This window comes from Chlamydotis macqueenii, chromosome Z (genome assembly GCF_036417535.1).
Source record: "Chlamydotis macqueenii isolate bChlMac1 chromosome Z, bChlMac1.mat, whole genome shotgun sequence".
Classification (NCBI taxonomy): Eukaryota; Metazoa; Chordata; class Aves; order Otidiformes; family Otididae; genus Chlamydotis; species Chlamydotis macqueenii.
Window position 1 is genome coordinate 37888154 of NC_141593.1, and position 25747 is coordinate 37913900.

Consider the following 25747-nt stretch of genomic DNA (forward strand, 5'->3'; position numbering starts at 1 on the left):
GTGGAGAGTGCTTGCAACACTGCTTCTCCAGCAGTTTAGTCAGAGGTGCTGAGACCTGGATGTCCTGTGAGAGGTACCACCTCCTGACAGCAGTGAAGCCTGTCTGGCAGTTGGTCAGGTCACTGTGCAGCTGGTCCCAACCTGGCCTGGAGGTGCGGGATTCTGGTGTTCATCTCTACCGGTGACCTCCTTCCTGCTCCGCTGAACCGATTCTTGTCTGTTTCTATTAGTTGTTAGAGGCTCTGAAAGCCTGTAAAATCGGTGTTTTTCTGCTGTGGAGGATGGGCAAGAAGCTCTCCCCGAATGCTCACTGTAGAAAAAGCAGCATTGTTTTGTTAAACTTGTAAAGCTAGTGAAGTTCAGCATGGAGGTGAATACTCCATTACATCCCTCTCCCCTTCTGCCTCTTCCTGTAAAATAGCATGCATTAAAATATCTTTATTGTAAATGTTTGTATGTGAAATGTTCAGCTTGTTTACTGCTGCTACTGAAAAGCTGGCCCAGTATGTACTATTCCTGTGAACAGTAAACAGTTTAATTTGGCCTTTTGATGGCAATCAGTAAGAACATCATAGGGGCAACTGGATTGATGGTGGTTTTAGTGTCTGCCTTTGAATCAGTCATTAGTAAGAGACTGCAGTCCAGCTATCTGACACTGTTTTCATTTGGGGTGAATGATTCAACTTTAATGATGCAAAACTGTTTGGCTTTTTAATAGATGATCTCAGCTGCTTCCTCTGCACACATAATTATGGTGTTACAGGGCAGCGAAGGACAGCAAGATAGTCTTGTTTTTTGAACTTGGTGGCAGCTTTCTGTGGCATGTGGTCTGTTTTTCATTTCCAAAAACTTGGATGCATTCAGCAGAGCTGTAGAAAGGGGAAGTACATCCAGGACAGTTCCCTGCTCCACGCTGGTGCTCAGCCAAGTAGGTGTCCAGCTGAGGGAAAGTGCTCAGGCAAGTAGGTGTCCAACTGAGGGAAGGGCCAGCAATGGGGGAGAAAGCAGAAATCCTTGGTCTCAGCCTTCAGAAACATCGATGATCCCTTGTGTAAGAGTTGTGTAACAGTATGTGGTTTCCTTTCTGGGTCTCAGCATCTTGAAAGATTCAAAAGGTGTTGCCTATCCAGTACAGCGGTGGCCAATGGCCACCGCTGGCTGTGTCCATCCCTTCTGGCCCAATGCATGCGCAGTATCCTGGGACTTGTGCCCACTGCTCTGGGATTCTGCTGCCACAGCACCACTCCTGGTCTTCCTGTGCCCTGGTAAAGCTGTTTTGGAGGAGGATCCTGTATCACTTCTGTCAATCATCTCTTGCGAGTTGCAAGATAAAGTGTGCCTTGTTGGATGTTGTACTAAAAATGTATCTGGAAGTCTTCTCCGTTGAGAGCTCTTGTGTTTGCCAATTTGTATATAGGACATCCAATTATTTTCAAGTATGGTTCTTTTCAATGAGGTCTGCCCATTGTATTTAAACATTTACTTTTGTTTTTGACAGGCAAGCCTGGGCTTTCGTTGGTGTCATAGGTGGTGGAAATTCTTCCTGTAATGAATCAGTGAGAAACTATGAAAATCACAGCACTGGTGGGAAAGCTCTTGCTCAGAAAGAGTTTTTCACAGTAGATGGTCAGAAGTTTGTTGTGAGAGCTTACAGCGAATGGAATGATGGTAGGAAAGCATTTTGTGAAATTCTGCAGTTGAGGAAGAAGTAAAAAATATTGTGTATGTTTTTTTTGGCTAGAACTGTTGGTTGCAGTTTAAACAAATTTCTGAGTGCTGCTGTACGTTTTGTGGTGGTTTGTATTTTATTTTTCGTGCTGTGGATGAAGTATGAAGACACAGTTCTTCAGTACAACCTATTTTCTCCATCTATTTGTATAAAGTATGTGAACAGCATGATATTAAGAGTCTTCATTTTTAATATATTTAGGTAGAGATAAGGAGTCTTATAAAAGGCTGAAACAGACTTTTTTTTTTCTTCTTTTCTTTTAGTAATATGTCAGTCATGTATTTTAAATCTAAGCTTCTGAGATGGGGATTATGATCCTAAAAAGAAAACTTGGTAGAACCCAAGATAAATGTTTTGTTCTTGTTCCAACGTACAGTTGGTATTTGATGAAGAACTTCAGGCAGCTTTTCTCATACCAGGTTGAATCTGTGGTAAAGAGTCTGGAAGACCTACTACTCATTTGCTTTTATCTTTTATTCATTTTTGTATTTAAGGTATCTTTGATCTGAGTTCTGCTTTTTATGAGCAGTCATCTTTTTTTTTCTGTTTGTAGAATTACTAAGCAATATTTTACTTGCCTCAGAAGAATTTTTTTGAGGTAGTCGGATATTTATTTGTTCAGTAATTGAGCTATTTAATACCGCTCCTTTACTGTTCATTACAGCACTATGAAAATGCATAGATAGACTAAAAAAAAATCCACCAAAATACCTCTTTTACTTGCTAGTACTGTAGAGTTAGGGTCAGGAGTAAGCAACAGTTGCTGGACTTATGGAGATCCGTCACAAGGCAGTGAAACAGCATGTGTATGTAATTTAGCCTGCCAAACTGTTTTATTAGCTGTGAATAAAAAGGAAAGTCCCCCTACTTTGTTTTGACAGGTCCTTGACTACATGTGTAAAGTTCTAAATGGCAGAAAAATGTCACTTGAAACAAGTAGAGGTAGCTGGACCTACAGGTTGTTGCCATGCCGTATGATATTAGGGGTTTATAAAAAAAAATACATAGGGTTTGTTTTTGTTTTTGTTTTTTTTTCCCGTCACTGTTAGTTCCATCTTTTCCAGTTGTTTTATTTGAGATCTGCCAGATAAGCAGGCAGTAATGGTATCTCACACTGGCACGTTTCAGAGCAGAATTTAGAGGGCTTTGGAGCTTGTGAAAGCTCCTGCATCTCTTCTTAGTATCTTCTTGGAGATAGTTTCATATAGAAGTGAATATAATCTTACCTTGTGTTTTGTTTTGTTTTGTTTTTAAATTAGGTGTCCCAATTTCAGGCTTCCAGGTAGAAGCTGTAGGTGGAGTGATACTGAATCTTCTGGATGATGTTAGTAGTTGGGAGCCTGGAGATCGGATTGTGGTCGCAAGCACAGACTATTCAATGTATCAGACAGAGGAATTCACTCTCCTTCCCTGCACAGAGTGTACCAAGCATCAGGTCAAAGTCAAAGGTATGAGAGCAGTCACCACTTGAAGACTGGTGTGAAATACATGGTTGCTGTAAGACACTACGGATGGTCCCTTTCAGCAGAAGCAGTAAAGAACAGCCTGTTCACCCATCTGTATTGATTTGTTGTCGTGTACAGGAACCTGTACTACTTCTTGCTATAAAATTGCTCTGTATAATGCCAGGTCTGCTGTGAGCCATACTAACTTTTCTTTGTCTTTTCTTCCAGGCTCATTGAATGCTTTAGTTTTCTTCCAGGAGGATTATGCTTGTTTTCCTTTCTTGGCTCCTTGCTGTCTTTTCACTATTTCTCTTTACGTGCTTGCATGGCTGTTTTGGTCATTACCATTTCCTTTGCCTTTAGTGCCCTTCCCTTCTTTTGAAGTGTTATCAGTATAGTTTATTCTGTTGTTATTAAAAAGGAGAAAGAGAAAAAAGAAAATGTCAGTCTTTGAACCTGTCTTTTTTTTTAAAAAAAAAAGTTCCCCTTTTCCTCAGTTCCCTCTTCACCCTCCACCATGAAATAAGTCACGAAATAATGGGCACTTCCAAGCCTCTGCTTACACAGGATATCCCTGCAATCTGTTTTTCCTTTGGGCGTGATTCACGCAAAATGGTCATGCATGTTGCTGTTTCTTTTTTTTTTTTTTTTTTTTTTTTGGTCATCTGAGTCATTCTGCTTGACTTCACAAGACACTCCCGTGGGACTGGCTCCCCTGCTCTGCTGGCCTCTGTGTTTTCCTTCTGCCACTCTGCACCCCCTCCATGCCAGTACCCATGCTTCTCACTGGTGGTCCACCAGGCTTGGGTCTTGAGCCTCCTCTTTCAATCCCTTCTGGTGGGCTGCAGCATTGGTTCATAGCACAAACTAGCATTGTTTTGCAGTGTTAGCTTGCAGCAGCCAATCAGTGCTCTTCAAGATCTGGTTTTGTCCCATTCACCTCTGTACGGTGTGACTTCCTCTTCGTCAAACCACTCCTCTTTTTCTCTGTTTTCAGAAGTTTTCTGTGAACGCCCTCAAACTTTCCTGTTCCCCTATGTCTTAAGGGATTGCCAGTTTGCATGCCCACTTTGTATCCCACAGCGTTCGTTAGCATGGGTCTCATATTGTGAAGATATTGCATTGTGAAGTCCCAGATACGGAAAAAGTGTATTTAAGTTCACCTTATACATCAGAGAATACTAGGGTGTGTGAAGCCGCAGAGCTTACTTAGTGCCATTGAGCATGACACTTCCTGGGCTTTGTTCTTAAGTGTATCACACTGTGCATTAAAGAGAAAAATATTTTAAAGAGCAAGCTTAACTTGAAGGTTGCAGTATGAAATTTAGGAAGGTTTTTCTCACCATTAAATAGTGAGAAAATTCTGTTTCATCTCACAAATCAAGTACTGTGAAAAAGCAGCTGCTTAAATTTTGGGGTTTTTTACAGGATATATACAATAGGGCATAAAATACAAAATCTTGGCTTTTGGTTAAAAATAAATGCTATCTGAGCTATATATTAAGATCTTTAAAAGATATTAAAGGAGATGAATTGGCTCATTTGGGTTTTTTTTCACACCCACTATCAAGTTTCCTTTGTCATAGTAATGGATACTATTTTTAAAAATCCACAAACCACTCTATATATTTGTTACACAAAAAATGGATTTTCTGTGGAATGACAAGCTTGATATGTTGAAGAACTCACCGTCTTTTAAAATAATTACTTCTATTTTTTGCTAAGTTTCTAAGCTATTTTGGCCACTTTGTAGTAGAAAAACTAAAAAGTATTGTTTTGTAGGAGGATTGGTTGCTCTTTCTTAGCTTGATTGATGTGTGCTAGCCAAATATAGGGGGGAAAAAAGAGGTAAGCCTTCTAGGAGAGGAGTGCAGTCCCATTTACAGACATCTATTGTGTTTTTAAATCCTCAGCAGCAGGTACTGAATTAATACTACTCCTGGTTCTGCTTCATATTGTGGTAATGACAAGTTTAGGCTTGTATCCTCCTTTTGTAAACTTTGAAGGGATAGTGACAGTCTGTGTTCAGGGAATCAATATATGGAAAAAAATAACCAATGGGGGGAAAAAGATTTTTTTTTTTAAAAAAATATATAAATACATTTTTAAAGGTCCAAATAATTTTCTCAGTTTGTATAGACAAATAAGAAACTGATTGTTTCTTTGGAGAACAGTGTAAAACCAGAATATCTTTGTTTTCCCTAATTTTAGTCTGTGCGTCCTCAGAATAACTATGGAAAGGCAACAGTTAGCTTGCTACAGTTAGCTTGCTTGTATAAAATAGGTTGGTTTTGTTTTTAGTCAATGACAAATCTTTTTTCTTTTTTTTTTTTTTTTTTTTTTTTCCCCTCTCCTCCCTTCAAAACTGTTTTTCGGACAGAAAATCCTCAGTTTCCTCATGTAGGAGAAGTTATTGATGGAGTGGACATGAGGGCAGAAGTCGGAGTTCTTACAAGGAACATCGTAATCAAGGGGGAGACAGAAAATACCTGCTATCATGAAAAGGAGTGTCAGTTCTTCAATTATGATACATTTGGTGGACATATCAAGGTCTGAAAAACACTTTAAAGTAGCTTCCTGTTGTGTAAAGGCATATTGAGGGCAAAAAGATTAATGCTAAACTTGGAAGGGTTTGAAAACTTAAAGAACATCAATTCATGTAGATGTTTTGTGTAGAAAGGACTTATTTCCCCCAAAATTAGACTTAACTCATCAAGACTTAATTTGCAGAATTGGAGGAAAGGATATCAATACATGGGATGTTGTAGAAGCATTCAGCGTATATTGCCACATTGTATGACAGGGATTAAACCTCACAAGTGACATTCATGCCATGTGCATCCTGTAATGTTACAGAATGAAGTTTGGTCTCCCTTTTCTCTGTCTTCCCTCCTTTCACTGCCTTTCTCCCTCCCCAGGTGATGAGCATTGAATCCTAGAACTCTGCCTCATCTGAAATTGGGCACTAGAGAGGCATGGAGAGGAAAGAAACTGAGTGGGACCATGGTGGTTTTTTCATTTAATTTCTTTAAAAATTGAGAGTACTGAGGTTATGTAAAGGAAACTGCTTCTCATTTCTTGTATTAGCAGAAACGTAAAGAAACCTGAGGGAAAGTAGTATTACAGAAACTGATACAGAAACTCCTATTCACTTATGTTTTTAGATGAAAGGCTTGAGCAGCAGTGCATCTGCTCTTCACTGATGCTGGTGAAATTTCAGGCCTTGTATTTTAAATGCAAATGTATTTGTGCTTATTCTGTGCCGGTCACAGTTTAAATCTCTCTTTCTAATATATTTAGATGCAGATTTTAATTTTATGGTGGTGTACATAATGATGGGAAAGAAAATATGCCCTTTCCTACTGTGTGGCAGCTTTTGTTTTGTGGAAGAGAAGTAGGTGGGCTCAAGGCCCTCTTTTGTGTTTAAGATAATGTAATGAAAGAAGAGAATGACAAGCTGTGAATCTTGCAAAGCGTGACCTTGATTGCCACAATAGCACAAACACAGCAGACCCCTCAGATGTCTGGAAAATAGAACAGAAGACAAACATTTTGAGTCATCAAAGTTGTTAAACTGTTCCCAGGAGACTGTTCAGAGTAGCCGAGTGTCTGCTGCCAAACCTAGACTTCAGCACTAAAAGCGTTTTCGGCTTATGTTAATCTTGCTTGCTGAAGCGGAGGGAGCCTAGGCGCGAGCAAATGTTAATGCCTCAGGGGTTTTGATCATCCCAGATTTTCTGCTGGTCACTGGGACGGTAGGATAAAGTAGGCTTAGTGGCAGTGAGGAGAGGCATTTGTTTGTAATTTTATGGCTGCATTAGTGCCTTAAAATGTCAAGAGTCAGAGATCTCGGGGGTGCCTGTGTTGACTGCCCCTCTGAGTTTTAGGCATAGAAACTTTAGGAGTGCAAGCAAAGATGGGGGAAAAAAAGTCCATGTTACCAATTTCCCTAGAGGACAAAGTACATATGAAAATGGTTATTTTGTTAAATACCCAGTACAAGTCAGTTAATGAAATAAAAAAGGTTTTTTTTTCTCAGCTTAGCTCCTTGCAGTGTAGCTGTTACACTTGGTTTCTGGTTTTGTGGCAGGCTAGGTGGAAGAAAATACTTTTGCTTTCCTGTGTTACTGTACAGCCCCATTATGTTTGTGTTAAGTAGTGTTGCTGTGAAGCTGTATGATTCTGAAGGCAATTTCCTGTCTTCCTCAATGAAGAAGTTCCTCTGAAGTGCTGTGTCCAATTTTGGGTTCCCATTGCAAAGAAGATGTAGAAGCACTGGAGTGTGTCCATTGAAGGTGGTGTGTGGCAATATGTGATAATGAGTGAGGAGGAGCTGAGAGAACAAGACTTGTCTGGTATAGGGAGGGCAGAGGAGGGATCTCATTGCTGTCTTCAGGCACTGGGAAAGGTTCAGAGGGGCCAGAATAATTCTTGGAGATGCATGGTGATAGAACAAGAGGCAATGGGACCAAGCTTCAGCAAGGCAAATCCTGCTTAGGTACCGGGAAAATGAAAGGGAAGAACCAATTGATATCATATAAACATCTCTGTGGCTGTATTATTCTATGATGTTATTCAACTAAGCCTGTCCCAGATGGGCTGTGCTGGTACAACTTCAGTATAGACAGGCCCTAATGTGGGTGATTTCTGTTTATTTGAACAGTATATGATTATACATAAAGAATATTTAACATGCCAGCTGGTAGAGACCAAACAGTAAAGTGTGGCAACATATCTGGTGAAAATTGCTCTGTTTTAGCCATATAGGAGGTTTAGCTTTTACACTTATTTATGAAGGATACTGTTCTGTAAGGCAGGATATAAGAGCAAGACTGTAACAATTATTCTAGCTTGTGTTTTGTTGGCCTGTGGTAACTGTCTACGTCTAACTTCTGTACATCTGGTAGACATGATGTATTAACTTAGATTTCCATTGGTTAAAAAGCAAATAGTTGGTTATTCATTCTCGACTTCTCATTATGTTTTTAGATGTTGAAGAATTTTACATCTGTTCATCTCTCCTTTGTGGAATTGAAGCAAATGGGCCAGCAGCAAATTGGAAGTTACCCTGTTCACTTTCACCTTTGTGGAGATGTGGATGAAAAAGGAGGTTATAGTTTTAAGACTTACCTAGAAGGTCTCTCCATTCATCACTGTTTTTCCAGATGCGTGACTGTTCATGCAACTAATGGCTTGCTGGTAAGTGCAAGGAGAGTAAAACATACTGTGTTGAAATAAATGTTACAAAGAGCAGTTATTGAAAAAATAGTCTCCTCCCTTCTTCAAGTTTAATGCTCAGCAGCTTGTGTTTTTTGGTTTTGTTTGTTTGTTTGTTTGTTTTCTTATTGCAATGAATAAATGAAAAAGTGCAAACAGCAACTTATTCTTAACAGATCTCACCATTCTGGTTTTTCAGATTCTTCCAGGCAGCTAAGCTCTCCAGACATAGTAGTGTGTGTTTGCAAGGGATAAATAAAATTGTGTGCTTGAATCATCTGAACTGCTAATAGTAAAGCTTCACTCTGCAGCTGTGCCAAGATAGTAAAACTAAATAGTACTTGTCAAATAAATCTCAGTAAATGCTGTTGCTACTGACATAATGAACTTGTATTTCTGCAGATAAAGGACACCATTGGCTATGACACACTAGGTCACTGTTTCTTCACAGAAGATGGCATTGAGCAGAGGAATACTTTTTTCCACAACCTTGGGCTAGTCACGAAACCAGGCACTCTTCTTCCTACAGATAGAAACAGCAGCATGTGTATTGGAATTAGGGATAAAGTGTATGGAAGTTATGTCCCAGTGCCAGCCACAGACTGCATGTGAGTATTTCATGGTGAATGAGTAAAACCAAATCAGCTGCAGCAGATAAACTGCTGATGATATCTTGATTATATACAGATGGGAATATTTTAATGTATAATTTAATGAATGTGAACACCTTAAATCTAGTTCACATAGTAGTACTATTTAAAAAAAAATTGTTTGATTTCTTATAAAAAAGAAAAAATAAGTTGTTTTGTAGGAAAATTGTTGTTTCTTGTGAGGCCACATCTTCTGTGTAGAGACATGCACATTCTCAAGTTGTCACTGCTGGTTTTGCTGCATACTACTATGCTCTTGTAGAAGCTTATTAAAACAGTTTATCATTGAATGGAGTATCTGAACAACATTAAATAAAATACTGTGCATTCAACTAAAAAGAGAAGCGTTTTGACTTCTATATGTGGAAGGTTTGTCATTTTTATTGCATATGGAAAGTAGTGACTTCAGACATCAGTTTAGTTTTTTTCTGATGTGCTTGTTATGAAGGGGAGTTGTTTCTGTAGGAGCTAGAGCTTTTCCGTAATAACTTATTTCTGAATAATATTTCAGGGCAGTTTCGACATTCTGGATTTCTCATCCCAACAATCATCTTATAAGTAATGCAGCAGCAGGTTCACAGGTGAGGCGTATGGATGTAATTCAACACAAACTACTCATGCCATTGGTATATGTAAAATCTGTAACATTTACACTGCCCAAAATACAGACATTTTTCTTTACTTTTTTTTTTTTATTAATTTGTTCTTTTTGTGTTTGGCAGCATGTTAGCATGACAAATGCAGGGTTTGTCTAGGGGTGCGTTTAAGAGATGCCAAAAGTCTTTGCTCTGACTGGAACAGAGGAGATCCCGTGTAGGAATAAATAACTTTATTCCAAAGAACTAGTGCATTTCATATTAAGACTTCAGTATTCTCTGTAGGTTGTCATGACTTTACTGTGTGACTGCTCCTGCAAGATTTGTCTTCATAGCTGTAGTAACTGGAATGAGAAATGACTACAAAAAAATGTTCATTGTGTACGAAACAGATAAAAAACTTTTATTGTCAGTTGTTAACTCATTTGTTTCCCATGAGGGACTGCTGATACGTTTTTACTTGTTGTGAACCTTATATTAGTGTATATCTCTTGTCACAGCTGCTTGTGAAGTGAAGCTGAACTACTCAGTACATGTGGAGGGAGGGGTCTGTTCTACATGGGATGAGAGACTGAGATATGCACAATTTTGAATGGATTTTTCTGAAGAGATCAGTGTGAATGGAAAAGATGAAAGATTTTTAGTTTTGTTGTTGCAGAAGCTCCAGTTTTGGAAGTAGAATGTGTGTCGATGTATTCTTAGGCACAGAATACATAATAAATTGTTATTAATAGAACAGGATTCAAAATATTTAAATTACTTTAAATATCTAGAGTATAAAACAAATTTAGAAAATTTCCTTCTGCTTTTTTTGTGGTCTGGCTTTTTTTTTTTTTTTTTCCCTTTGATAAACTTCTGTAGTTGACTATCTACTCCTAGGAAGGATCTGGCCAGACTTAAATTATCAAACCAATTCTTCTCTTCCCAATGCAATGTCTTTCCATTTTGCCCGCCTTATGTAATATTCCTTTACCTTGTCTTAGTGTTGCAGGCTAAGTTAAAGGAAGCAGCTTCCTTAATCTGGTGCTTAAAACCTGCAAGGTCTCTCTCTGCCTCTGTAGTGTACGGCAGAAAATGTCACTTCACTTTGTTACCAGAATGTGCCTGATCAGAGCAAGCACTTGTGTAGTTCCGGAGTTTTGCGTTTTCCTTTGCGTGCATGTAAACACATGAGTGTAAAGGGACTATAGCTTATTATGTTTCAGAAACAGAGTACTTCAGCTGAGTTGATACAAACTCTGCACTGTGGAGCTTTTGCTGGTATAAACTGTAAGAATTCGCAAGCAAGTGAAATCATTCCGTTGCCCTCCCCAGCTCCTTCATTACACAATGAAGGCTATTGTAAGGGTGTATCGGCAGTAGATGTTTCTTTTGTTTGAGCTGTATATGAGAGAGGGGGCAAAACCACCCTTTTTTGGTTTTTCTTTCTGAATGCTTGCAAGTACTTAAGAAGCTTTTAAGTTTATTAAACTTTTTTCCAAGCATCAGGCTGTGTTTTGGATAAAAATTACTTGAGCCTGCCAAGCACAGAGCTGCAGTTAATTATATGTGAAGTAAGATTTTGGTATTTTTATTAATGGAACATGCACATTTACTTTGGAATTGTTAATCACCAGAAATGTCAAAGTGTGTCATCATTACCGATGGGAATATGTTACTGAGAGGCAGAATTTCCAGGACTGTTTGGAAAAAGTGTATTCTCGGTGAAGTGTGTGAAGTCTTTTAAGCCGAATTGAATTGACTTTAATCCACATTTCTTGAACAGGAGGATGATAAGTATTTTTCATGAGATGGACCACTCAGTAGGTAGTGTTTCTTTAGCTACTGTTTAACCCTTAATATGCCTTATGCAATTTTTAAAAAAATTATTTTATAAGGGCACAGAGCATGTGGTCAGTCAAAATTTTTCATGTTTGTAGGTGTCTGCTATGCAGGTGCTGTCATGATGTGAACTCTCGTGAACTCAAATGTGATTGAAAGGGGAGCTTTTATGGGTCTCATTTAGCAGATAAGTCAAGCTTCTTTAAGAGCAGGGATGTTGAAGAAGTGGAGAAAATGAACAGATGCTGAAATTATTACTGCATGTTGTTGGCACAGTGGTCTGAACTGGCCAGACTCCTTGATGTGCTTTTTTTCCCTTCTTCTGAAAGCTCTTGTGGGTTTTTTGGCTGTGTGTTTAAATTCTGATGTGAGCAGAGATGAACAAACCTTAGTCAGACTGTAACAGTAAGGATGAGAGGAGAGATTTTGAGTGTTTTACTGTAAATTGTGTGATTCACTAAAAAGCGAAGGAAAATCATGTGTCTGTGATGAAATATAACTTAAATGCGGCAATTTTATTAGCTCTGACAGATTTCTGGTTTGAAATATTACAGGATCTTAAATGTCTTGCATGGCTTCATTGAAAAGCAAAACACTTTTTAGTGCATATTATTCACTAGAATATAGCCTTATTTGCAAACTTCTACTTTCTCACTGGGCAGTTGTTTCAAGACTTTATTTTGAAAAATATATTCTGTTGTGCACAGTTGGTATGAGCTATGTTCTTACTCACTTCCGTATTTAAAATATTCAAGTTCAATGTAGTAGACGCTTATTTTGTGACTAGATACATCAGTACTGATAGTAGTATCAAACTCCCTGCTAAGTAATATAATTCTCTTCTTACTTGCAGGATGCTGGAATATGGTATTTGTTCCACAAGATTGCTACAGGAGACTCTCATAGTTTAGCCATTGAAACCAAGTCAGAGCTTACACCCCTGGGAATCTTCTATAACAACAGGGTTCATTCTAATTTTAAGGTAATGTATTATCCCATTAAAAAAAAAATCCAGTTCTTGATTTGTAACTATTCTATACTAGAACTTGTCTGTTTACATTGTGAGCTGGCTGGGTGATCTAGTCTGTCTGGGTATTGTAGCATGATGTGTAGTCAACATGTGCGTAGTTTCTTGCAACATTTAGAGTATCCACTGTGTTTAATGTCCCTGTAAGGCATGAGCAACTAAAACCAATTAATACTTCTAATGAAATAGTTTTTCTCAGCAGTAGCATTTTAGATACTGCTCTCTTACTGATGGCATTGTTTTCTACTCTGAAGAAAGCTGACTCTTGAAACATCAAAGTTTATTACAGTTGTGATTCATCTAGTAGCTTCCTGGAAGAGCTTTGACTTGTTTTCCTGAGTCTCTAATGTACAATAAGTCAGGTGTTTGCGCATGGTGGCCCAGTCTCTGACTAGAGATTAAGCTTCCGGGTTGCCTTCAGGAGCCCAGCCATTGGCAACAGTTTTCTTTGTTAGAGTGTTCTCAGTCTAGATACAGGCATTCAGTATCGTTTTATTATTGTGACTTTAATTTCACTTAGCTGAATGTGGAGAAGATACTAAAGTCCTTAAATTAATTATTCCATTTGGACTCTAGTAACTCTGTTTCTGTGTCTGTATATACATATATATATATATATATTAGTGTGTCTGTGTGTGTGTATATATATATATATATAATGACATCTACAAAGCCACCTAACTTAAATATTTATTTCTCTTTGAAGTTCAGCTAATAAAGTTCAGGATCACAATTGGATTTGTTTGTATCCAGTAAAACTGATTTTACTTGAGAGGTGGATGTCTACGATACCAAGAAATTATGCCCTGTTTTATAGAAGTTATGTTAAAATTTGTTTTGGGACTGTAGGGCATTTGTTCAGATTGTAATAAAAACATACTGAATACAAAAGTGCATTGTAAAGAAAAAAATTTCAGCTGTGTGGCTCATATTATCTTTAAACAAGGGTAGTACTTTGTGTGCTGAAATTCCATGTTAAAAGAGAAAACTCTACTAGCAGATGTGAGGATCTACTTGTGTGGGAGCACTCAGTTGTAATCATAATTTGAATGAGAGGTGAAAGTAGCTGTAGGTATTTGTGTATGTAATTCAAGTTAAGTAACACGAGCGCTTCCTTCTTCTGTTTTCTCAAGTAAATTATTATGTACTGGATTATTAAATTTCAAGTTGATGATTGGGCAAAAATCAGCTTCAGTGGTGAAGGTAGTTTAGTTTTTAAGTGAAATACAAAGCATTTATCATTGTGGGGTTAGGTTTTTTTTTTCCCCTCATCTGTAAGAATATTTTCAATTCACCACAAGATTGGCTTCCAGATTTTGCATAACAGCATCTGGAAATAAGTGTAAAACCCCAAATAGTTAGAAGTTGTGAAAGAAATTTGAAATGAACTGTAATGATTTTCCATTACTTTTTTTTTTTTTTTTTTTTTTTAATCCCAGGCAATTATTTTCCTCTGCCCAATTAGCATAGACAGATGCTGGTTTTCTCTTAGAGAGTATGTCAGTTAAGGCCAAACTGAAGAATCTAAGAGTTTCTAATACATGTATTGAATGCAATGTAAAGTTTAAATATTATAAATTTAATGTTTACTCTGTCTTTGGTTTTAGATAGTATGAATTTTCTTTCCCTGCTTGTTTCAGGCTGGTTTGTTCATTGACAAAGGTGTTAAAACAACTAATGCTAGCATTGATGATCCCAGAGAATATCTTTGTTTGGACAACAATGCAAGGTAAAGGATACTGTCTTTCAAGTGAGTGAAAAATGGCAAAGTTCTGAGATTGCTCTTACATTCATGTGAGGAAAAATATTTTTAAAACAATATACTTACTTATAAATAACAATTGAACAGTAAGTTCATATATATTTTTTTCCCTCATTTGTTCATCTGCTCTGGAAACAGAGTATGGTGTGCCTTAAAGAAGTTGGCTGATTGTTCTGAGCCCTTGCTCAGTGCAGTTTTCAGCCTTTTAGAAGACATCATTTTAAACATGCTCTGCTCTCATGCTTAAAGTATTCTGAAATTGCTGCTAAAAGTAAAGTTTTACTTTGAAATCTGCACTTCTGATTTATGACTCAGTTTTAAGTAATTGTTAGAAATTAATAGAGCCAAGTAATACATCCAGTTGCTTTTCCTGCTGCCAAATGCTTCCTGCTGTACCTTCTAGACTTGGAGGTCACAGTGCAGTGGTACAGTTTTACTGAAAGCTGTTTGCAGAGATAGTGCAATCAACCACATTTTCTTTAGTTTGGAAAGTGAGAGAAAATAATGGAGCGTCTAGGAAAATTCCAGGTTATACTGTGCCTGGTTAGTCTTGTCCTGAACTTCAAATAAAATGGCCAAGGATACTGGTCAAATAACAATATTAGATAACTGTATCCATCAGCGTTTTATAGTATAGTGCATGTCAGCCCTGTGTATCCTTCCAAGGAGCCTTAATTCCCTCCATCAAACTTTCACATTAATGCTGTTATACAAATGGAGAGGGAATACTTTCGGGAGGGCAAAAAGAAAAAGAAAGCAAAAGGAGGTGAGATGCAGCTGAAGAAACTCAGGAAGATTGAGCAAAAGCCTGTCAGAGTTACTAAGTAAGAGAAGTTTTATGTTCCTTGTTTCCTGAAGACACTCTTCTAGAAATAGAGAGCTAGAGATGCACCTTATTTTGGCTTCTGTCATTCCAAACGTGAAGCAGAGTGGATTTTGCCCGTCAGATGAGCGTGAGTGTTTATCTTTCAGGCTCTCTCAGCTCAGCATATGACATGTGTAAAACAAACAGTATTCTTACATTGAATGTTTGGGTTTTTTATCTGTCCCAGGTTTCGACCTCATCAAGATGCAGACCCTGAAAAGCCCCGAGTTGCTGCCCTGATTGACAGATTAATCTCTTTCAAAAACAATGATCATGGGGCCTGGGTCAGGGGAGGGGATATCCTCATTCAGAACTCTGGGTAGGTATCCAGAAGCAAACAGCTGCATGTTGTTAAGAAATTTCCCCTGAAGCTTTGTTTATCAAAGTGCATTACAACAGGGTTGTAAGAGAAGACTGATGCTTAACTCAAGGAACTTCTCGATATCTTGAACTGCTTTCACACCATCTCACTACTTTAAATGAAACAAGTTTACATGTGATTAGATGAGAAACTGCCTTAAAAGGCAAAAAGAAAATATGTAATAAAAGGAAGTCCAAAAGTTGGTGGAGACAGTAAATTTATACTGAGGTATCTATGTTTTGCTGAAGCTGTCATGTTTCTGCTTGAAATATATAAAATATTACTTGATTTTTTTTAGCAGCAACATTTTGTAAGTGGTGGTTCTAAATTCCATTAATAGAAAAATTCAGGCTTTCTTCACTGCATAGTAGGATGTGCTGTTACAGTAGCTTAGTGTAGGTTAATCCTGAAAACATGACTGAAACTTTCAACTTTCTTTTAGGTTTGCAGACAATGGAATTGGTTTGACATTTGCTAGGTGAGTACTTTATGTTAATAACTTCTGGTCTTCCTTGCCTAGAAGTTTAGAAAATATACATCCACTTATTAAAATTAATAGATGTACTTTCATAAGGTTATAGTTTATTTTTAGGGCCTAGTTCTATTTCCAGTGGTGCAAATGTTATAAAGGCTGTAAATTGACACAGCTGACAAAGCTTGCACTCTTAATTCAACCTGTGCTCGGTTTACACCACAATTTGCTACCTCTTCACCAGAAGGGTTGTATTTATCCAGGTATTTTTGGTACTGTATGATTCCTTAGGAAGTTTTGATTTTTCTCTTGAACAGTTGAAAGTGGGTAATGCAAAAGAAAGGGGATGAGCATTTAGAGAAGCAGTCTCTTTCTAATAAAAAAGAATCAAGTAATTAAGGTAGTAGGACAAAATTGCTGCCATTTAGATTATGATAAACTGGTTCTAGGATTGCAAAAATGGGCTGTAAAAGAGTTCTACACTAAAAAGGGAGATAAAAATTTTAATGCTCAGCTCTCTGCTGGCATTTCAAAGAGCCTATAATACTGTTAATGGTTAAATTTATTGTTCTGTGTATTGTAAATGAAGTCTAGACTGCTCTGCTTTAGGAGGAAGTTTATCTCTGATGTTGCTTTGATAGTGATGGGAGCTTCCCGAATGATGAAGGTGCCAGCCAGGAAGTATCTGAGTCACTGTTCATAGGTGAGAGCAAGAATTATGGGTTTCCAGGTGGCCAAAATAAATATGCAGGAACTGGAGGAATAGACAACAAGACACGCACTCTGCCTAGAAATCGGTAAGTATGTTATAAGTGAAGGGAATAGAAATGACACAAGAAATGTTTTCTGTATCAGATGTAAACACACTTCTTGCTTGAGCTGTGAGAGATTAGGTCTCTTTTGACGGTGATGCTCTCTTTTTTCTTTTTAACACTTTATGTGCAGCTCTTGCCTTTTTGCTGAGTCAGTTTTCATATGATGCTACCAGAGATTGCAATTTAAAGTTGTCCTACTTTAATTAAACTTTAATCTTTAACAACATTTGGGTCTGGAAGACAGAACAAAAAAGCTTTCAGGTAAAAGGATTTCAAGGGTCAGTTGAGGACTAGAGACTACAGTCTGTCTGTGACAAGTCGCAGTCTGTGACCATGATCCTTTTCTTTTCTTTTTGGCTTGCTGTGATGCTTGTTTTAACATAGTGCCAACTCCTACCCTTGCCACAGAATATGAAAGAAGGGTAAGCTAGGGTCTACACCATCCTGGTTTTTTGCTGCTTAGCCATTTAAAGGGTAGAAGTTAGTGTGGTGGTGATATATGAGATATTCAGTCTGTTTGAGCAGAATCACAGAACAGCTGAGGTGCAAAGGGATTTCTGAAGGTTATCTTGTCTAGCTTTCCTTCTCAAGCAGAGCCACCTAGAGCTGGTTGCTTCGGACTATGTTCAGGCAGCTTTAAAATATCTCTAAGGATGGAGACTCCACAATCTCCCTGGGTAACCTGGGCCAGTGCTCAGTCACCCTCACAGTGAAAAATTTTCTCCTTTTGTTCAGGAGGAACCTCCTGTTTTTCAACTTGTGCCCATTGCCTCTGGTCCTGTCACTGGGCACCACTGGAAAGAGCCTGGCTCCATCTTCTTAGCGGCCTCCTGTCAGAGATTATCACACATTGATGAGATTGTTCAGCCTGGAGCAGAGAAGGCTCAGCCAGCAATCTGAGGTCTGCCAATGTTTCCTCCTATAGGAGATGCTCCAGTCACTTAATCATCTTTGTGGCCCTTCATTGGACTCTCTCTGGTAGCTCCATGTCTGTCTTGTACTGGAGACAAGTACTCTAGATCTGGCTTCACCAGTGCTGAGTAGATGGGATGATCACCTCTGCAAACTTATGGAGCTGAGACTATACTCGGCTCCATAATCCAGATGACTAATGAAGATATTGAACAAGATTGTACCCAGTATTGACACCTAGGGTGCACCACTAATTACTGGCCACCACCATCTGGGCTCAACCATTCAGCTAGTTTTCAGTTCACCTCACTGTCCTCTCATCCAGCCTGTACTTTTTGAGGATCTTATGGGGCGCAGTGTCAAAAGCCCTACTGAAGTTTTGGTAGACTATGTCCACTGCTCTACTGTCAGCTACCAGGCCAGTCATTTCATCACAGAAGTTTATCAAGTTAGTCAAGCATGATTCCTCCTTGGTGAATCCATGCTGATTACTCCTGATTACTTTCTAGTCCTTCATGTGCCTTGAAATGGTTTTCAGGATTCACTGCTCTGTCGCTTTCCCAGGGATCAAACTGAGGCTTACCAGCCTGCAGCTCCCTGGATGTTCCTTCTTGAAGTTAGAAGTGACATTTGCTTTCCTCCAGTTTATGGCTACATCTCCCAGTTGCCATGATCAATCAAAGGTGTTATTATTCTTCTGCTGTGTTTCCTGTATTGGGAAAGAGGCACATTTGCAAATGGACAGTGATAGCTCTTTTAACAGGAAAATTCAAAAGGGTAGGAGATTATTTCGATTGATTAGATAAGTGCAGAAGCAAGATTTCATTTACTAACATCTAACCTACAAGTAATTCTCTTAATGTTTTCTTTATTCCTCTGAGAGAATAAGAATATGTATTTATGACACAGATTCAGGCTTATCGTGGATTTTGTTACAGGATGCTTTAAATATTTGCTTGCATTAACAGGACATTTCCAATCAGAGGCTTTCAAATTTATGATGGACCTATTCGCCTTACCAAGTGCACATTCAAAAACTTTGTGCCAACTCCAGACAGATTTACCAGTGCAATTGGATTCTTGATGAAAAATCCATGGCAGATGACACCAAAAAACAACATTTCTCTTGTGAAGTTTGGTCCAAACGTAAGTTTATTGCAAGTTTTCTTTTATTCCTACAAATGGCTTTGTTTGTTTTTTTTTTTGTTTTGTTTTTTTTTCCTTCTTCTTGCTGTGTTTAAAATAAATATCCAAGGGCCCTAGGTCATATTTTCCGTACATCCAAACTCCAGAGTTTCTCTCTTGGAAGTCACCCAAGGTGCATGCTTTGTCTCCCAAGCAAAAAATAACACCAGGGGAGATACAACATATGTTGCAATAATGATTCCTTTCATGGCTAATGGTAAAGCTTAAAGGAGATTTTTAAGGTTTAATATATCCTTAGTAATAAATTTTCAGTTGCAAATATTAATACTGTTCAGAAGCAAGAGCTAGCCTAAGCCTATTACTAAAAATCAAAATATCTGTTTTGCAAGATTCCACTGTCCTTGCCATAAGGTTTTTAATCAACTTTGTCAAATTCCTGTTTCTGCAGGTGTGAAACTGTTAGTCTGTGCTTCACCTGGGGAGAAAAATAAATATTTTTATTGTTGTTGCCAGGTTTCTTTGAAAGCCTTCTTTGGAAAACCTGGTCCCTGGTTTGAAGAAGGAGATCTGGATGGTGACAAGACCTCAATATTCCATGATCTAGATGGTTCAGTGACTGACTACAAGGATACCTATGTTGGCAGACTGGATAACTACTTGATTCAACACCCCAAATGCATTAATATTACAGAATGGAGTGGAGTGGTTTGTAGTGGGACCTATGCACAGGCTAGTACTCTTGTAGCTTTCTGTTTGAGGCAAATCTACAATGTGAACAACTTATGCGGGGAAGGGGAGTGTAAGAATTACAAAATTACCTATTGTTGGATTTTAAAATTGTTTGATGTTTTAAAAATACTTTTATGCATATTACACTTCCCAGCCAGTTGTGTATATTATGTGCTGTTTGGCACACAAACTGAGAGTATGGTATTAGATGCTGCAAGGTAAAACCAAACTTGTATGCATGCCAGGAGTTCTGTGTTGCAGCTCTGTCTGCTAAAACATTTTTGTATTGGAGATGTTTTCTTCCACTGGAGTTCTGTCCGTCTTTTTTCCACAGAGTGGCTTTTAAGGGCTTTTTACGTCTTGTCTTTTTTTTTTTAATGGAGATGTTAAATACCACCTTTCTTAGTACAGATCTCACATAGATTTGTTTCCCATTCTGTTTCCTGTTCTGTATGTTTGGCCAAGTACTATAGCTGATTCATTGTGTTTTGTTTTGTTTTTTTTTTTTCCTCTTCTCCTTTTTATTTGTCTGTAAAATGGGCAAAATCTACAATAGTTTTTCAAATAGGGCTCTTCTTCAGGAGATATGTGTGTATTGTGTAACTCGGAACATCAAATTGCAGCATTTTGGCTAATAATTTTCTGATTCTTCTTCACTATTTTATTTTGTTTTGTGTAGTGTCTGAATCTTTCCTCTTTTTTCACCCTGCTTAATATCGTGTAGGTTTATGTCCAGACCTGGAATGGACAGAATCTTTCCATGACTATCGTACGAGATGAGTATCCAGCTAATCCCATGGTTCTGCGAGGTATTAATCAGAGAGCTGTCTTTCAACAATACCAGCCAGTGGTGATGCTCCAAAAGGGCTACACAATACATTGGAATGGAAAAGCTCCAAATGTCACCTATCTTTATCTCATTAACTTCAATAAGTACGTTTACTTTTCTTTCATGTCATTGATCCCTAAGGCAATACTGAAGTAATGTCCTGCAGAATTACCATGCGTGAGAGTTTGCAGCCATAAGCAAGACTGGATTTTAAGTTGGGTTTTTTCATAATTATAAATACTAAAGTATTAAAAGCAAGAGATTAAGCAGTAGACCTGCACCTAAAGTTAAATTTTTGTCCAGTATAGTGTCTTTGAGAAAAATCCTTTGGAGAAGAAAATCTGCAAGTAGTGAAGTTGAGGAGAATTGAAGTTGAATAGTGTAGCATACTTTATTTTATTGTCAGATAAAGTTATTAAATGTCTAAAGTATAAAATCAAATATATCCTGAGAGTATGAAAGTTACTGTAACATTTAATGAAATATTTTTGCAGAGAGGGGAAGAAAGATCTTCTGGTTGAGGGTTTGGGAGCTTTTTGTGTTCCTGCTACTTGTTTTTGAAGTGATCTGTTTGCTGCATATTGGCATCTAAACTGTTCCTACATTGACTCATATGTATTGTTTTTGTTTTCAGGAATGACTGGATTCGTGTTGGTCTTTGTTTTCAACCAAATACAGATTTTATTATAGTATTGGAAACCTTTCAAAGGCGGTCATCTGCTCTGTCAAGCAAGGTAGAGCGCTACATGCCTGTATCTTCAATGTTGGAGCTTGAAAAGAATCGATCAGACAAGAAGTTTTACTTTGACAACAGTACTGGGTAACTTGTTGTAACTTGACCCTTTTGGAAGATGTTGTTTAAACTTAAAATGTCCAGTTTGATAGTGTTAGAGGCAACTGATTGAGATACCTGCATAAGAGGAAAGCTGTTGCAAAGGAGCCCAAAGCCTATTTGAAAGAATGCTTTGTGTGACTTTCACTCTCAAATACAGTGGTTGTTGTTGGAATACTTTTCCAAGAGCACGATGGTTGCCACAGATATTTCTTACCCCATGCCTGGGAAAAACTATCAGATATGCTGCAGAGCAGTGTCTTTCAGGAAGTAACTTCTAAGTCTTCAAAGTAAATGTGTGCTGCCTAGAAATTTCCAAGAAATTTTCTGTTCCGAGAACATTTAAGAATGTATTTCTGAAAATCCTAATCTGTTCTTAGCCTTCTTGAAAGTCTTTAAAGTCCTAGCCGCTCTTTCAAAAGTGCTTCTGATGGAGACCACTGAGATCCTACTGAGAAATTTAAGATATGGTCAACTTTCTGTAAAATAAGTCCTACATGTATTACTTGTGTGCTTTGCAAATACTGATCTTTAATTTGTGTTCTCTTATTTATTCTGTTCCCTTGTCTGCCACTTTGTCTATCTGTAGTAAACATGCAGATGAATGTAGCTTTTGAAAAGACATTTAAGTTTCTTTTGTCTGAGAGCTACAGTGATAACAGTCAAATATAAATAGAAAATAGAAGAATTACCAGTGTCTGTGTTCTGTGACATCAATGACCACTACCCTAAATTGAATTTCTATGTATCTGCAACAGTACTATTACCTTGTCTAGTGCTGATGGGTGAAGCTGAATATGCGAACAGTTACTGTTGGGTATCTGCAAAGATCTATGATCAAGGAAGACATTCATGCTCTGCAGTTTGTTTTTGTTTCCTGCAAGCTGCTGATTTGAGGAGTGGCTCTTCTTTTCAAAGCATATGCATTCATAATGCTACTTCCTTTAATTGTTGGGAAATTCAGATATGTCATTAGAGCCTTCCTAACTCTAATAAATTGTAAATATTTTGATAAATATTTATAAATGTTTGAACAATGATGCTGAAGTGAATACTGTAATTTCTCTCCTTCTGAAGATCATGAAATATAGCTGCTAGGGTTTAACATAAATACCTCTCTTTCCAGCCATTGATCTAGATTCTTTTTCCCCCTTTTGTGTAGATTACTGTTTTTATTTCTTCAAGCCAAATATAATAGGGATGGTCACAGTTATTGCTCATCTCAGGGATGTGAAAGGATCAAGATTGTGACCAAAGATTCAGCAAAAGGGATCAGTAACTGCATGGCAAAAGCTTACCCAAAGTACTATCAAGGACCAACTGTCATAAAGCGGATGCCAGTGAAAACTACTGTACCGTGTACCAAATGCGGCACAACTCAGGTAAAATAAAATAAGCAAAAACTTTCATGAGCTGTATAGTTGGTGTTGCTGTCTATTTGCTTTAAGGCAAAATTTCAGTCTTTTTAGCACAGAATACCTACCGTTTTGCAATGGTCGCATTGTTAATCTCCTGTACATTGGAAAGCAGGGAGCCCCTTGTAGCACAAAAGTTTTGATTTTAGTTCTTTGAAAAATTGCGCTTCACCTCTCTGAGTGCTACAGAGAAGGGACATAGGTGGATCTGATGTCTGTACTCCATGTGGGATAGCTTTGCTGGAGAGGTCTATTTGCTACTGGCCAATCTTCTTTTCTCTTTTGGATCTTTGCTTATTAGCATGAACTTGAAATTGCATTGTTTGTTTTAGCTATACAAGCTGAGAAAAATACTGAAAGCAAGAAATAAAATGAGTTAGACTATACATCATGATATTTATTTGCATTGCTAGTGCCATAAGTAATGCTATTGACAAATGGATACATTTGCTTTGGAGAATGGGTGATCTGTTGTAAGTTCCTGGCACGGGAAAGTGTTGAAGACATGGATATGTGTACTTAATGTGTTTTGTTTGATATCCAGACGGTATTCACCAGCGATCCTCACAAAAACTACCTCCTTGTGCAGATTAATTCATCTGGTAAAAAAGAGTTAAGCAGAGGTCAGCAAGCATTTATTTCTGTAAGTATTCTTTATGATTTTCTTCTAACTATCTTTCTTTTTAGCAGTTTGTATTACTGTTGTACAGCTCTACATAATGCTGACTTCACTTTTCTTCAGTCGAATGAAAAGTGTTGCTTGATAGTGTAAAAACCAAACAGTCAAAAAGCTGATATTTCAGCCTCAGAAAATGAGACTTCAGAGCTCCATTTTGTATTCAAATTCTTTCCTGCTGGAGAGAGAATTCTGCCAGTAAGGCAGAGTTTAAAATCTTCAGATTCATGTTGAAATGTGGATGGATATACATTTATTGGTGGCTGCTTTTGTAAAAAAAAAAAAAAAAAAAAAAAATCAAAACCGAAGAACCTGTTAGTTAAATGTGTTGTTGAAATTGTTTTTGTGCTAAGAGATTGGTGAATTGAGTCATTCGAACCCATTAAGCTTTGCTAAACTCCTTGAAAACGGCAATTACTGAAGAATCCATATAGATTTCTGTATTTGTTCTTATGCAGTTCTGATAAGCCTACTGATGTGATGCTGCATAAAAAGTAGTTTACTTCAACTTTTCTGTTCAGATGCTGAAGGAGACTTGCATGTGGTTCTGAAAGAGCATTTGCAGACATCCTCATACTACAAAGATTAAAGTCTGTAGTGGCTTACATTCCACAATGTCAGTGCGTTAGCTTGGTTGAAATAGTAAAAGTCTTGAGTTATTTAGGCAGACAGATGGCAAGTGAGCGGTGTAACCTTAGCATTTCTATGGGAGTGCATGTGCTGTATCCAAAGCAGCAAGAGCAAGCTGGGCTACAACTGGGCTGCTGCAGAGAGAGATTAACTGTACTATTGCCAAGAAGGCCAGGTGGTTCAGTATCTGAATTTTAGCTTCCCAAAGCAGGAGCAATGACTGAGGCAGCTAGTAAGTCACCTGAAATGTATGATCTCCATGTAGGAGCCAAGGACTGAAGGCTCCCATGCAGTTTCAAAAGTCTCAATGAAAGCCTCCCCTTAAGGGGGAAAATGGAGAGATGCTAGGGAGAACAAAGTATTTGTAAGGAAATTAGTAGACTGCTTTGTCTAAACTAGATGAAGATTAACACTAAGTGCAGTAGAATCGTTATTGAATTCATATGAATTTCAAGAAATAAAGAAAAAGTTCTTTTCTCTTTTTCTTCTCTCATTCAGGTCAACGACACTATGTTTTCCTTCAAGGATAATGGTATACTTATTGTTGTAGTTGATGCCTGCATTGGCACAGTGTTGGAAAACAAATTATTTTTGGGAGTAGACATTAAGCGTGTAGATGGGTATTTAAAATCTGGAATTCCACAAAGGTATGTGTAATGACCATTTATTTCCAGTATGTCCTGTAAGCTGTAGCTCTGCTCTCTAGTGAGGATTTAATAATGTCTGTACAGGAGCACTGAAAGTGAGCAAAACATGTATTTAAGTTGAGGGGAAGGGGGAAAGGAGGATTTTAACAGACAATTTAGCCTTATTTGAGAAAATGAAGCAACTCAAATTTTGAACACTTACACTTCTCCAGTGTTGCCTGTGTTTCATCTCAAAAATGATTATTTTTTTCACTGAACATGGTGTTCTAACACTTTGCTTAAAATAAGAATAACTTTTTCTTTAAAGAGGTCACTTAAGGACACAGACAAGAGCTATGTGACCAGATAATGTACTGTTCTCTCCCTATCTAGGGAGAAAATTGCTTATCACTAAAAAAGTTTAAAAGTTAGTGTCAGAAAAATCAGTATTCTAATATTCCAATTTTGGTTCAATATGAAACTTGATTTTTTGGATACAAAATATTAAACTGTATTTAAATAACACTTTCCAATGATTCTGAAGTAAAATTTAAATTGGTTTTTAAAAAAAAATCTAGGTGGGTTCTTTGCTAGGTACTGCTTTCAGAGAGGGTTGACTATTTCCATGTCATGAAACAACATGGCATGAGTAGTGTAAGCAAGTAGACTACAAGGCCAGCTAGCTGTAAAAGCATGTGGCAGAATATTAAGAAAATTTTGTGTTTATAACAGCTGCTGTCTGTACTGTTTCTGCTGCAGGTCTATTGTTCTACTGAGCACAAGAGGTGATGTAGCAATTCCTAATAATTTATCAGAAGCCTTAATGTCCCTGGGGACAGCCAAACCGCCTTACCTTCAGAGCAACGGTTGGTGGAAATTTTGCACATTTCTTTGGCACCGCCTTGGTCTGTGTGTTTATGTTGGCACGGTGGGTTTCTCATGGGGTGTGTGAAAAGGATGCAGCTGGCAGAGGATGGTTGCCAGTTTGCACTGCTGTGGGCTGCTGCGTTTCAGCCCTTGTGGAGAGTGGGGGTCAGCAGCCCTTCAGCAAATGGGGCAGAAAACCCTTCTTGTGGCCCCAAAGGGCATTGTGTGAAGCTTGTTGCAAGCAGAGAAGTGACTGGCTGTTCTTTGTGCCTGTGGATTACAGAAGAAAAGCCCCAGGCCTTTTTCCCGAAGCCTGTATTTTGAC

At 38.0% G+C, this 25747-nt stretch overlaps 1 protein-coding gene across 3 annotated transcripts in view; it reads left to right on the plus strand.

The window, feature by feature from the left end:
- The window catches only part of CEMIP2 (cell migration inducing hyaluronidase 2), a 48990-nt gene that overhangs the window by 20490 nt on the left and 2753 nt on the right, over positions 1–25747 (plus strand). For all 3 annotated transcript variants that reach the window (XM_086770782.1, XM_086770786.1, XM_086770785.1), the window contains exons 5-23: positions 1499–1668; positions 2989–3177; positions 5555–5724; positions 8164–8373; positions 8794–8999; positions 9553–9622; positions 12312–12440; positions 14126–14214; positions 15300–15431; positions 15916–15951; positions 16587–16742; positions 18641–18818; positions 19332–19547; positions 20272–20480; positions 21011–21196; positions 22371–22590; positions 23168–23266; positions 24428–24576; positions 25315–25421. In XM_086770782.1, the coding sequence (XP_086626908.1) occupies positions 1499–1668; positions 2989–3177; positions 5555–5724; positions 8164–8373; positions 8794–8999; positions 9553–9622; positions 12312–12440; positions 14126–14214; positions 15300–15431; positions 15916–15951; positions 16587–16742; positions 18641–18818; positions 19332–19547; positions 20272–20480; positions 21011–21196; positions 22371–22590; positions 23168–23266; positions 24428–24576; positions 25315–25421 (2921 nt within the window). The remainder of the gene's footprint in view (positions 1–1498; positions 1669–2988; positions 3178–5554; positions 5725–8163; positions 8374–8793; positions 9000–9552; positions 9623–12311; positions 12441–14125; positions 14215–15299; positions 15432–15915; positions 15952–16586; positions 16743–18640; positions 18819–19331; positions 19548–20271; positions 20481–21010; positions 21197–22370; positions 22591–23167; positions 23267–24427; positions 24577–25314; positions 25422–25747) is intronic.